At 46.2% G+C, this 14,403-nt stretch overlaps 1 protein-coding gene across 7 annotated transcripts in view; it reads left to right on the forward strand.

Annotated features, from left to right (window-relative positions):
- Positions 1-4,013: 4,013 nt before the first annotated feature.
- Positions 4,014-14,403, forward strand: part of LHFPL3 (LHFPL tetraspan subfamily member 3) — a 232,676-nt gene continuing 222,286 nt past the window's right edge. For 4 of the 7 annotated variants that reach the window (XM_086886721.1, XM_086886724.1, XM_086886720.1 and 1 more), the window contains exon 1: positions 4,263-4,737. In XM_086886721.1, coding sequence (XP_086742847.1) covers positions 4,269-4,737 — 469 coding nt within the window. In that variant the 5' untranslated portion in view covers positions 4,263-4,268. Of the gene's footprint in view, positions 4,738-6,590; positions 10,726-14,403 lie in introns of those variants that run through there. The other 3 variants (XM_086886725.1, XM_086886719.1, XM_086886722.1) reach the window with 3 other exon arrangements.

Consider the following 14,403-nt stretch of genomic DNA (forward strand, 5'->3'; position numbering starts at 1 on the left):
TATGTAGCTATTTAAGTGTGGTGAGAGTGAAATCCTGAGGTGTTGACAGGCACTGGGTGAACACGGCAGCCAGCGGGTGATCCCATGGAGAAATGCGAGGAAAGTCCCTGAGGGGTAGAAGGGTTCATGAACCCTTGGATGCAGCTACAGATATGAAATAACTCCTGGCAGCCTCCTCTCTATGCACCAGGAGAAAAAAACTTCTGAGGCAGAGCTGCATTTTAAGAGGGTCGGATGGGAGACACTTCTCAGAAGGGTTGGCAGGAGTCAGTCATGTGTCTGAGCAGGGACATCCCTGTCATGGAAGTTTGCCTATGTCTGTGTGAGCCTAAACTCATGTGCTCAACAATTTTTCCCAGTTACCTCAACTGTTATCAAAACTTATCATTCATTATCTGACACTTTATTGCTACTGATTCATCAATATGTAACTTCCTACTACCCTGTTCTCACCTCACAGAATTTAATAATTCATCTCTGGATAACTTTTCTCCAACCATGCATTCACCCCTTCCCCTTCTGTTTTTCCCTTTGTTTCCCACCATGTGAATATCAATGAATTCCCAGATGTGCTTTTCTTGCCAGACATTACCCATGGCCCAGAAAATGAATGCATCTGTTCTTCTTACCCACCGTGTCCAAGGGTTTCCTGGCACAACATACAGCTTCTCTCCATGGTGCTCCAAACAAAATATTCAAGTAGTTCTCCACCACAGTTCCACCGCTGCAAGTAACTGACATGTTCCAAAGACAAATGTTGGGATTAGAGACATTAACTAAATAACTTTTATTATAAGCTTTTGTGTTTTGCGTAATGATCTATATAAACAAAAAATGAGCACATCCATTGTCAGATAAAATGATCAGTGGTGTGCTCCAGGCAAATTTGGGGCACAATTATACTTTAAAAGATTGTATAAATTCATTTTTAACTCACCTATTTTTAACCACACATGCACATGAAAATGTTTTAAGAGCAATATTATGGTGAGAAAATCGAGTACTGAAGAGGATGTGCCAAAAAAAGAGCTGTCTGTGCCACTTGATTTACATCCCTTTGTTCTGCATTGCACGCTCACATGCTAATTGGTAAACAGGATCCTGCCTTATCAGGTGCAGGAGACAGCAGCTGCTGTCCAGAAAGATCAGGATGATGAGAATCTTGTTTCACCTGTTGAAGAAGCTTTTGGTGAAAATCCTGGCTCAAAAGTCAGACTTTTTTAGATGAGACTAGATGGTAGCCCCAGGGCTGGGACCCAGTTAATTTTCAAGGAGAAAAATCATGTGGGTACAATATTGTCAGAGAAAAAGGATAATCTTCTGAGCATTAAGGTGATGAAAGCTATCCAGAAGAGCTGGGTACTATCCCTGCTTCTGCCACAGAATTCTTTTGTGAAGCCAGGCACAATGCTTAAAACCTTTCATAGATGAGCAGCACCTCGGTATGGCTCCTTCTGAGGCCTCATTTTCAGAACTGCTGAAACCAAAATCCATGCAAAGTCTGCTCTGAGAAATAAGGTCCCAGCTTCCTTTTAACTATTCTGTCCAGAATATGCCAACCTTGTATCTCATAGAGACATTCTATTTTCTAATGCTATGAAGCACACATATAATTGTGGTAAGAACCATGGAAATACCTCCTAAGCCTGCCTTCAGGTATTCTGAAGAAATTCTGATACCAAAATGTGAGACTAGAGGATTCAATGCTCTAGAGAGGGACACAGCCAGAGAGATTCAGGCACCCCCAAAACCAGACATCTTGTACCACATCCCCCTTTCCAATGTATTAAACTACAGGACTCACCGGTATCACCCAAAGCCCATGTGAAATACGTGTCCATTTGGTACTGGAGACAAGAGAGGACATCCTAGGACAGCCAAACCAATCACTGCTAGGCTTTTTTTTCCGGTCTTTTACTCAGCTTTTCAGCAGAATCCTAATTTCTTCCCCTTCTTCTGGTAGTTCCTTTTCTTGTCCAGACTGGTTCCCACATTTACCTACCCTAGCCTGACTCTTGTTCCCCAGCTTCTTCTCCAAACTCAGTACTTTGTCCTCATCAGCTCAGTTGGCCCATTTCTTCTACGAGCAACTCATTTCTGCTCTCTTGACTCCTTCCCAGGTCCTAATCTCTTCTTCCTGCCATACCAATTCTTAGGTTCATCTTTATTGTACATGTGCACCTTTACAGGCCCACTACCACTGAACCTCCCATTTGGCACAGATCCCTTCCCCGTTACCTCCTTTTTTTTATTTTTTTTTTTTTTTTTTTTTATCTCACAGAACATCCTTCCCAAAGTTCCCTCCGACCTCCATTCCTGAATTGTCTTGGGCCGCTTCAGGCTTCCTCCTGCCTTCTGTGTCTGGCTCGTATTGTCTGCACCTCCACTGTCCTCCACGGCCACTTAGAGGACAGTGAAGAGAGGCGTCCTGCACCGAGCCCTGGGGCCTGGCAAGCCTCAGCCTGAGGACAACAGGAGCGAACACCGAAGAACCATCACTCCTCCTGGTGCTCGAGGCTGGAACAAGTTCAGCTCTTCTCTGAAGGCAGCGTATGAGCAGTCCGGTCACGCACAGCAGCTGCAGCAGGAGCACGACGAGGCGGCAGAGCACACCCGGGCACCTCCAGCAGCACTGGGCAAAGCGCGCTCGGTGTGAACCGAACCTCCAGGAATTTTAGCAGTACTTTTCACATTTGGACCCGCCTACCTAAGAAAGCGAGGCAAGCGTGGGTATTTGGGGTCCAGACTGCCCGTGCTGCCCGTGTGTCCAAGCATACCCACGCCGTGTGTGCCAAGGGCAGTGCTCCCACGGCCTGACTGCCCGGACACGGCTCCCTCTGTGCTCGCCCCCTTCGGGCCCTCCAGCTCTGACCGTCCCGGACACGGGCGCGGCGGGAGCTGCTGGCTCGGGCTGCCCCTTCCTGAACTCCTGCGGGAAACTCGGGAAGGCCTTTGGGAAGCGTTGCCGCTCCGCTGGGCTGCGCTTGGTTAGTGACAGTCGCTGGGCAGAAACCAAACTTTGCTTGAAACAGTTGAAAATTTAAGGAATGCCATGAATCATTTCCACGGGAGTCTCCCTCCCTCCCTCCCTCCTGCCGGCGCCGCGGAGCGCCAGGATTAAAGTGAGCGCTGCCTCTGCCGGCACCGCGCTCAGCCGGAGCGGAGCGGACCGAACCGAACCGGACCGGACCGGACCGGACCGGACCGGACCGAACCGAACCGGACCGGACCGGACCGGACCGAACCGAACCGGACCGGACCGCACCGCTGGCTCTGCCGAGCCTCCCGCCGCTCGCTGCTGCGAGCTCCGGCTCAGCGCAAATCGGGGACTGCAAATCCAAGTGTCACTGGCACAGGAATGATTATTACCAGATGCTAATTGCCCGTTAATGTATGCTAATCGCTGCTGCATGCCAGCGCGCTCAGAGCAGCGAGTGCCAGGCAGAAGGCGCTCGGCTGGAGCGGAGCGGCTCCTCTCTCCGGGCAGCCTCAGCCACCGCGTCCCCACGGCCGCGCTCGCACAGCGCTCTCCTCCGCGGCCGCCATCCCGCTCCCGAGGCGAGGAGCGGCCGCTGCTGGTTCCTGACTGCCCCGATCTCCAGGCTTTGCCTCGCAGGTTTCCTTCGGCCGGGAGACAGGCGCGGCACGGCAGGCACCGCCGCTCCCCCGCCGCAGGGGAGCCAGAGGCGCCGCTCCCGGCTGGAGAGGCGGTGATGATGTTTTGTGCGGGGACGGGAACACCACACACACGTTCGAAACTTTAGAAGCCGCTGCCTGAGCACGTCCCCCAGGACGCGCTGCACGAGAGGCGTCGGGAGCGGGTCCGCTCGGCGGCCGGGCGAGGTGGCCGTGGGCTGAGGAGAGCCGCACACGGGGCTGGCCCGGGGAAGGGGCGCGGGCGGCCCCCTCTCCCTCCGCCGCCACCCGCCCTCGGGGCCGGCCCCGAGCCGTGTCCCCGGCGTGGCTGCGCGGGTGGCGCCCGGCGGCGGAGGGCGGGCTGCGGGGCGGGCGGTGCGCGGGGCCGGCGGCGCTGCGCTGCGCCCCGATAGGCGGCGGCGGGCGGTGTCGGTGCTGCCGCCGCTGCCGCGGCTGCTGGTGCTGGCGCGGAGCCGCTGAAGCCCGGCACAGGGGCTCGCCGGCTCTCGCACGCAGCGGCGGCGGCGGAGCGCGTCGCCTCGAGCGGAGCGAGAGGGGAGGAGGAGGAGGAGGAGGAGAAGGAGGAGGAGGAGGAGGAGGAGGAAGGGGAGGGGGGCACCTTCTCGGCGAGGATGCCCGGAGCGGCTGCAGGGACGGCGGCTACAGGAGCAGGCTCGTCAGGAGCGGTAGCAGCGGGGATGCTCCCAGCTCAGGAGGCGGCCAAGATCTACCACACCAACTACGTGCGGAACTCGCGGGCCATCGGCGTGCTCTGGGCCATCTTCACCATCTGCTTTGCCATCGTCAACGTGGTGTGCTTCATCCAGCCGTACTGGATCGGGGACGGCGTGGACACCCCGCAGGCGGGCTACTTCGGGCTCTTCCACTACTGCATCGGCAACGGCTTCAGCCGGGAACTCACCTGCCGGGGCAGCTTCACGGACTTCTCCAGTCTGCCCTCGGGAGCCTTCAAAGCTGCGTCCTTCTTCATCGGGCTCTCGATGATGCTCATCATCGCCTGTATCGTCTGCTTCATCCTCTTCTTCTTCTGCAACACAGCCACCGTCTACAAGATCTGTGCCTGGATGCAGCTGACCTCGGGTGAGTGGAGGCAGCGGCCCCGGTGCTGGGGGGCTCCGCTCCGCCCTGTCCGGCACAGCCCGGCCCGGCCCGGGGGGGCACGGGAGGCTCTGGACAAACTTGCGGCGCCGGCGGCCGCCCGGGTCGGAAGGGGCTCGGGGAGCGGAGGGGGGTGGGTGGCGAGGGCCGGGGGTGCCCCGCCGGGGCAGGCCGGGAGAGGATGCTCGGGGTGCCGCCACACATCGGCTGCGTCGCAGAGCGGTGCCCGTGCCTGCCCCGGGCCGCCCGACTGGGCGTGGGCAGCCAGGCTCAGCCCGCAGCTCCTCGCACCTCTCCGAGGGCTGCCCGGGAGAACTGCCCGGCTTCGGTCTGTGAACCGACCCGAGGGCAGCTCCGGCAGCTCCAGGGACTGCGGGCGGCAGCGGGCGGCTGTCCTCCGGCGCCCGGTCTGCTGTAAAGGTCAGGAGAAAATGGCAGTGGGGACAATCCGAGCAGATGACGGCGGGGGAAGGCAGCCGCCCGCCTGTTGAAGCTTAGTCCCCGTCCCACAGTTCCACCGGGCCAAGGCAGAGCCCGCTTGGGCTCCCTGGGAGGGGTTGGTAAGGTCTCTTGCTGGAACTGGAAGGACAGCTCAGGTCGTTGGATTTGGCAAGCATGAGTTTTGCTTGGGGTCTGTCCACAAGGTTTATTTTCCACTATCTGTTAGGAGTGTAAAGAAAAATAATTAATTTCAGTTGCTGATTTTGTCTCAGAAGATCTCCTAAATTCATTTGACTTTCCCCATCACATCCAGTGTCTCCCTGGGGAAAGCATATGGTAAGAGGGAAAACTCCAGGACATCCATTCCTGCATTTCCAGCACAACTTTCCCTCTGAGCTAGTGGAGAACTGGTTATCTGTGTGCAGGTGGGAGGGTAACTAGAATAGATAGGCTGTAGAATTAATATAGTAATATAAGCAGTTTTAGCCAGACAGAAAATATTAATTCTTCAATCATTCGGGGAAAAAAGAGGCTAAAATCAAAGCATACCTGTTACATGTCCTCCTGGTAAGACCCTGAAACTGAGAAGTTTTGGAATAAATAGGAGTAAGCTGTTAGGGAAACAGAGTAAAATGTGGCCAAAATGGGCTCACCATCACTTTTCCAGTCCCCTTAACTGACCTACATACATTTCAGTTTCTGAGGAAAAATTCTTTTGAGTTTTCTCCTGAACAGCTTCAGCATTATTCAATTTGCCATTTAGTCCACGAGACTTGGTGGAATTGTCTTGTTTGTACGAAACAGCTTTAACCATTTCTCTCTCTGATGATATTTTTCCTGTGTGCTATGATACATTTTTATACTGTTTCCGTCACTTGAAGTTTCCTTGTAATTTCTTTCTGTATCACTTGGGGAGCGATTTGCAGGCACTTGAAGTTGGTAGGTTTTTCCCAGTTCTAGTGAGTTTAGTTTTGGGTTCGTTGTCTCCATGCTGGGAACCCCCTTTGATGCAGACAGCTCCTCTGTGCATTCAGTAACACGAACTCTGATATGGTCTGGCTAATTGTACACAGTCATGTCACTCGGCTCTGGGCTGAGCAAACTCTTTCATCTTTGCACTATTGATATCTCCTCTGCTCCACCAAGGACTTCTGCTTTCAGCTGTCTCCTCTCCTTATGGCTCTGCTGCTAAAAGGTGCCATGAATATTCACTGTGTTGATGCATTTCAGCATGTTTTTTTCATGTCCAGTATGCAGTAGGACAGCACAATTTCCGAATCCCTTGCACTTTCCAACATCAACATCTATTCATATGTTTGCACTTCTTCATGCCCAGAGGTGCTAGGGCAAGGTAGATAAAATGAATCTGATCCCTTTCCTGCATTTCTGTACAGGTGAATAATAATGTTAAGAAACCACCAAATATGTTTGATCTACTGGAGCCCAGTCTGTACCACATGTGCAGGTGTGACTGGAAATACATTTTCAGGCAAGGCAACACTGAATTTTTGTCATCTCCAAAGCTGGCAGATGCACTGTTGGCATTAAAAGTCAACGAAAGGAGCTTTATGTCAGCAGAAGAATCACTTCTCAGACCGCTTCCCTCCAAAATTAATAAGGGAATACATGCATAGCCAAGTGCCAAGTGGTTGTCTGCTGTCCTTCCCAATTTGTACATCAATGCCCTGGAAGAACTAGAGCAATGTTGGATGTTGGAAGAACCCGACTTTATTGTTTGCCGAATGTTTTACTTTAATTCAGTATTTACCTCACTGTTCATTTCTGTATTACTTTAAAAAGTTTCCTCAAGAGCAAAAAATCTACCAGAAAGTCCATATTGCTTTGGGTTGCATCCTTTGAAGAAAACAAAGGTGGTGGGACAGAAGGAAAACTTAAAGTGTGCAGGACAGGAGTGTTATAATGATGTTTTCTCTGAGCTATATCACCTACTTCTGTTACTAGTTTACTGTTTGTAGAGTATAAGTGGTAGATAATAGTAATCCTAAAATGTTTATCTCACAAAAAACAATATAGTAATGTCATCTACATATGCATATAGTTCTGCATAGTACAGGAACAAAATTGAATCTCAAGCAGTGAAATGAAGAAGCATGTGAACATAGCTTTGATTTTATTTGCTATTATGTACCTTCATAGTGTTAGCATTTGGTTAGGTCATACAATACTTAAAATTGATGTAATTTAAATCTTGTTAGAATCAGGTTTCTGACGTGGAATCATGTTTGGTTTAGGATTGAAAATAAAAGCTTAGGAACTGATTTATTTAGTCTCCAAGATTTGGATCACAGTCTGTCCTGCATGAGTCATTATAAATTGTCAGCATGATATAGCTCTTGTTTTGAAAAGGTGTTTTTTAAATAAGAAAAAGATAAACAGTATCTTGGACACATACACTTTCAGTCCTTGTTGCTGTCTAATAATGTCTATGACTAGACATGTCTGTGACATGAAAAAGAAGAAGAATCCTAAGAAAAATGGTATTTCCTGTGTGTACCTGAGTACAGAATAGGTTAGATGGTCTTACAATTTAGCTATGGCTTAAACTGCCTTTTTTGTTGCATGTGGATAGTGCTGTCAGGGTACACTGGAGACTGAGAGCTAGTGTTGGCAGCCTTGTTCTCCATCCCCCAACCTCCTGTTCTGCAATTGCAGAATCATAGGTACAAGCAGTTGCATACACACTCACCTAATTTGAGCAGCTGCATGATCACAAACTCTTGAAATCATCAGGAATTAGGTATTATTGTTCTTCATTATTCTGCACCTAAAGTTTGCAGGAAACATCACAAATAAAGATAATTCTTGAGATTTATTCCTTTATAGGTTTTTGTGATTTTTTCACTATTAGATATTTGTCATTACTTTTTTCCTTTACTAGGATGTTTCAAGTTATAAGAAAGAAAAAAGTAAAGGAAGCAAAAGAAAGGCATACAAGTGTCCTATGGACAAGTAGGATGAAACCAGTATATAGGTTTTTCATGAGATGCCTGAGCCCATGCCCACAGGACCACTGAACAAAACATAAAGGCTCTGACAGTGGTCTCTAACATGGGCCCACAAAACCATCAGAGCAGCTAAAGCTCATTTTGCCCTCCATACTTTTGGTTCTCCAGCACTCGTACTCAGGGACTTCCTCAGATGGATCTCAGCATTTAAAAGCTCTTGCTGGATTTTGTTTTTTGAGACTTTGGTCACATTTTGAACTTGCGTAAACTTTTAGCATTTACTGTGCCCCAGAGCAGGGAGTTCCACAGCTTATTCCACATATATGCCATGTCAAGATTCAACGTTTTTTGTGTTTTAAATCTTGTGACTGCCCATCTCATTTGATCCTCTCAGCTCATGCATTGGAAGATGCTGTGAACAGGGAGCTTGGAGACACATTCCCTGTCCTGGCTCTGATTACACCTTTGCTGTATCCCCTCAGTTACCTGGTTTTGAGACTTTTGTCTTCTTAGTCAGTCCTTAGTTGTTAGGTTGTGATTATCCCTGCTGCCCTGCCTGTAGCCATTTCCAGTCTACTGTATCTTTTCAGAGTCTGTGGGACCAGACCTACACAGAGTATTCAAGACCAACAAACCAGCCGTTCATACAGTGACTTAATAATATTCTCTCTTTCATTCTTTGTTCCTTTCCTAGTAATTAGTAACACTCAATTTTTCCCTGTTAGTGAATAGTGGACTGATATTTTCACACAACTGCCTATTATAACCCCAAGATCTCAGTCCTGAAGTGGTAATAATCACCTTAGGACACATAATTTTGTATAGTTAGTTTTTTTCCCCCTTAAAGAAATGACTTCATATTTATTTACACTGACTTTAAGTGACTTTTTATTGCCTAGTCACTTAGTATTGTAAAGTCTTTCTCCAGAGTCAACCCTTATCGTAGCTACCCTGAATGAGTACCAGCAGTTAATTTTGTCACCTCACCGTTTATCCTGTTTTCCGGCTCATTTATAAATAAGCGAGTAGCTCCCAAGTTCCAGCACAGATCCCTGCAGGATTCCACCATTGACCTCTCTCCACTTGAAAAATTGACAGTAGTGTCCTACCATCTGCTTCCAATTATTTATCCTTGCAAGGTCATTTATTTTTATCCACTGGGAGTCTAGGTTTTTTAAGACTCATGAATGATAGATTCATCAAATATCTTTTGGAAATTCAAGTAAACATTGTTAATGAAAACCATAGTACACGTTATTTTTTTTACTTCTTTGGAGAACTCTAGTGTTTTGTGAAAGATTACATAAAATATGTGCATTGGTCCTACCTTACTTTATTTCATCACACAAATATGTCATGTTTGTACACATACTGACATACACTGCTTCTTTTGTAGTTCTACTGATTTATGTGGTGCGGGTGTTGGTCTTCCTGTGGTTCCCCAGGTTTTCCCTGGACTTGTTTTAAACTAGTTTTAAAACTGGGTTCCTATCACGCAAATGCCAGATCTTTAAGGCCAAAGCAGCCATAATGAAGAGGTTATTACATGCCACAGTTAAAAGTTTGTTTAAACAGGGAATTTTTTCAGAATTAAAAGGAGGAATTCTTCATTGCAACTGTGTTGTTTGCCTTTATTCTTGAAATCAGTCTGCAGGACCAGGTGACTTTTATGTAAGAGTTTTAAAAGACTTGACCTTGATGTTCTTGGGGCTTTTGTTACTGCTGTTTGACAGATCTTGGTATAGGGGTCAATTCCAGAAGGCTAGGAAAAAACCTAGCCTTGCACCAGTATTTGAACAGGGTATCTCATGGAGTCAGACAAGGATTTTGTTCGTAGCCTCAGCATCCTTAACAATGTGTTGGAAGAGTAATTTACATTTATGGCTCCTGAACTTTGCAGATGGCATAAAAATTATTTGTTTAATAAATGATCCTTATTTGTCTAATAAATTATAGTAAGGATAGCTAATTGCATAGACTGATTTGGATGTAATAATAATATGGGCTTATTTCTACAACCTGTATTTTGATACACCAAATGTATTGTAAGACTTCTAAGAATCAGATTCATGGAATCACAGAACCATAGAATGACCTGGGTTGGAAGGGACCTTAAAGATCATCCAGTTCCAGCCCCCCTGCCATGACAGGGACACCTTCCACTAGATCAGCTTACTCAGAGCCCCATTCAGCCTGGCCTTGAACACTCCCAGGGATGGGGCATCCAGAGCTTCTCTGGGCAGGATGTTGTGGGGGAACATTGCCAGATTCTGTTCCCTCTTCAAAAAATGTAGGAGGCATCCTGCTGATGGGAGAATTATGAAATTATGTGTTATGGAAAACAGTTATTTGGAAGAGAAATTACAGACTGTGGTAGATGGACATCTGCATGTGAGCTCTTGCTGCATTGAAAAAGTCCAGTGTTGTCCCTAAATGTGTTTTTAAAAAAGTGGGACTCTTTTGCTTGCAGTGGTTCCCATGCCTGTTCTCTCTAGGTCAAATATCTTTCAAGACATCCTTTCAAGTATAAAGTAGAAAGGATCTCAGAACTGATTTAAATAAATGAAAGAAGAAGAGCTAAAAGGATGAATTTTTTTGCTATTCAAAAGAAGATTAAAAATTGACAGATGATGGCATATGAGGACCTACAGGGGAAGATTTCAAGTCGTGCAGTGCTCCTTAGCTTGACAAATGCTGTGTTTGGAAGCTGAAGTTACACAAATTTGCATTAGCCATGAGGTATGTACATTTGTAACCTTTTAAGTTGCATTTTTCACTTGTTAATTGTCTTTACTAACTTACCAGAAATAAAGGACCCTAACCAACAATGCTGTCAGCTTTTGTTGCCACTAGGTACTCCACATGTAATGTGGGGAGGGACATGGGAGGCAAAAGGGACAGGAAGACAAGTCCAGGAATACTGAGAAGGTTTTTGAGCTTGAGCTTCATCTTTGATGCTGATTTTAATAAAAGCATTAACACCCCCATGGCACCTGCAGGGTGAGTGGCTGAAGTTATTTAGTGGTCTCTGAACAGTAGTGGTTACTGGACTATCAGGGAAAAAATTCTGAAAAATCAGGGTTCTTGAAGGCTCTGACCTTGGTACAATGAGTATTGCCTCTGCATTTTGGGGAAATGGGGTGCTGGAGCTCAGCAGGCAGGCAGGGACGAGGGAAAGAGCCAAGTGCTCTCCTTGTCAACAAATGGACTGTCTCATCTGGACTATGAGGACATCTAATCCAAGCAGGCCTGGTCCATGTGTTTCTTTTTCCCAGAGGAGAAATCATGCTGCCAGTATGATTTTCTGTATGTTCAGCTCCAGAGGATAGTTTCCCATTGGGTTTAAAAGAGAACTCTAGAGCCTCCTTCATCCTTGCCTGGGGATGCCCCTTGGTAGCTTGTGCTCTCCTGCTGTCACACTGGCTGTGAGGAGTATGGCCATTGGGAAGTGCTTGTGTCCTGGTGTGACTCAGAAAGTTAGCTGGGGAGGCTGGAAAAATTACCTGAGGGTTTTAGTGGGAAGTTGTGGGTGAAGTGAATGATGGGGCTGTGCAGTTTTTTCTGTTTCCTATACTTCATCTTTGGCTATAAAAATGAAAGATGCATCATGTGAACGGGGGAAATGAGGGAGAAATGCTGCGCCCAGTGTCTTGTCTGTAAGTAATTTCTTTCCCCAAATATCTTGTGCCCACAGTACCAGAAGTTCTTTCCTGCATCCCATGATGACATCCTTCAGTAGCTAAACTCTTCAGCTCCTCACAGGCTCCCTATCTCTGTAGTTGACAAAGGCACAGCATGTGCTATACCTTGCAGAAAGTTATTTGTCTGTTAGTTTGATGCCCTCGAGTTGCCATCCAGATTTGTTAAACTATCCCTATCCCTGTCTTTATACTGGTGGGAAATTTGGATTCTTTCTGCTTCCAGCTTTTTCATAAAACTTGCAGAAGTTTAGTGTCTTAAAGACTTGTAGCATCAGTCAAATTTGGTTGAAATTGGTCATCAGGCTCAAAATCACATAAGCCACGTCTGTCTTGATCCCAGAAGGAACCTGTCTAAAATGTATCGTGTAAGAAGCAAGTATCTTTTATTTGTATAAGTGATTTGAGACTTTGGTAGCAAAACTTGTTTTTTGAAGCATAAAGGTGTTTTGGGAATGGAGAAGAGATATTTTCTTTTGGTTTAGAGTTTAATAAAAGTTTCAGCATCTTATAAGTCTCCCAGTTGCCTTTTATGAACATCCTGGGGACTGTGGTCCACTGTTTTAAAAACAGTAAGATAACAGAATAGTAAGATATAAAAGGAAATGCATAAAGTTATCCAGGCTATTTGAGGATGAATACCATTTCACTGGGAAAAGTTGTATGTGTGAGGGAAGAAGGAAGGGGAGAAAGTCTAAAAGAGGAGAACATTACCTACTGAAATGTGAGGAGATGAGAACTTGGATACGGTTAGGAAAGATAAATGGGAGTGCAGTTTTGGAAAGTGGCTGGTGTCAGAGCAGCTCTATTTTCTTGCAGCTGAAGGAACATCACTGGCATAGGAGACAGCTGCTGCCAAGTTCTTTCGGGGATTCCTTCTAAAAGTTTAATGAAGAAAATTGCTATATGCCAAAATGAAGCCAGGAAGAGGGAAACATATGGTTATTATCAGCAGCAAAAAGGCTTGGAAGAAAAGAAGGCTGGCTTTCAAACATGAAGGTTATTTTACCTTTTGTGAAGTGAACCTTTTTAGCACGGTGGTATAAACAGCATTAGCTTTGATCTTGTAAACATAAAGACAGCAAACATATCAGAACAGAAAATCTGTGGTATGATCAGATGGTGTGGACTCAATATTTGAAAACTAACAAGATCCAGCTGTGAGGAATGGCAGGGTCACAATATTGAGGCATTAAAAGGAAAAAATAAAAACCATTTTTGCTCAGAAATGGTGAAAGAAAAAATAACACATGAACAAGGCTATACCCTGGAAAATCTGCAGAATTCGATAACATCGGTTGCAATCAGCATTGTTAAAAATGCAGTGGCAGCAGCATGACAGTGAATAGCTAGAATATGCATTACTGTGTGGAACAGTGTGCAGCTACCAGTTACTAGGAGAGAATTATGGCTAGAATCCTTAAAAAAAGCAATATAATAGACTTCAAGATCTGTCTATTCTAAGAAAGATATTATCCATCTTCACGTTGGCATTCAGAGATGCAGAAGACTTGAAACAAGGTGGCCTTAGAATAAGAAGGTCATACTTACTGGGGGAAAAGGTTCTTTTATTTTCTCCTTGAGAAGCCAGATGCAAATTTATGAATTTAATTGATTTTAAAAGGTAGCTGATGGCGTCTGTGGAGAGCCTCTTTGACTCAAGCACATCATGTGCTATTTCAGAGAATATTATTCAATCAAGTAATTGAAAGTGCATCAGAAGGAGAAAGCTATGGAATAAACTGTTTGAAATAAATTATTACAAACAGTTGATGAGTTGTCACACATTCCATTTTCTTTATTTTTCTGGTTATCTTTCAAAAGGAAAAGTTTATAGAGAAGAAAACTTGACATGCTATACTTGCAAGGTCAAAGACAGATATTCTGAGTTCAGAGGTTTAGAAAATGCTATTTGTAAAACCTTGGGAGGTTCTTTTGTTTACTTCTAGAACCCAAAAGTCATGTGCCTTACTTTGCAGAAGCTGACTGCATAAATTGAGTGATGTCATGCAATTACCATGGCCAAGATGTGTCTTGTCCTGCCGTGCTAGACTGTACCTCTGCAACCTACTTTGGTTTACTGGTCATGAGAAACCTTGTGTGCAGCAGAAGTGTGTGAATAAAACAGGACAAGGTTCCTTATGATCAGGGAAGACTTTAGCAATGTCTCTTCCTCCAGTTTGACCTTTTCTCTGTTCCTGTGGCTTCTGCAGAAGGTGGATGCTCCTCAGCTCCATGGAGTTTCTTGATGCAGGCAAGAGCCTTGGAGGGGGTTGTTTTGCCCAGATGTAACAGATTGTAAGCATGAAACACTGACAAAAATGATCCTGTGCCTCTTGAAGAGGCATTTCTGTACTGAGTCATTTCAGCTTGCCAGGGCCCAGCAGAGAGATGTGGTTGCTGTGCCTGTACCCACAAACTAGGCAGGTACAGAGTCCCCCTCTGCTGTAGAGTCAGATGGCACACTGGCCAGTGTCCATATTATTACATTTCTTGCCTTCAAAATCTGGGTCACTAGACTCATTACCTGTTGGGAACCATTC

This window comes from Cyanistes caeruleus, chromosome 4, assembly GCF_971803275.1.
Source record: "Cyanistes caeruleus chromosome 4, bCyaCae1.hap1.1, whole genome shotgun sequence".
NCBI classification, from domain to species: domain Eukaryota; kingdom Metazoa; phylum Chordata; class Aves; order Passeriformes; family Paridae; genus Cyanistes; species Cyanistes caeruleus.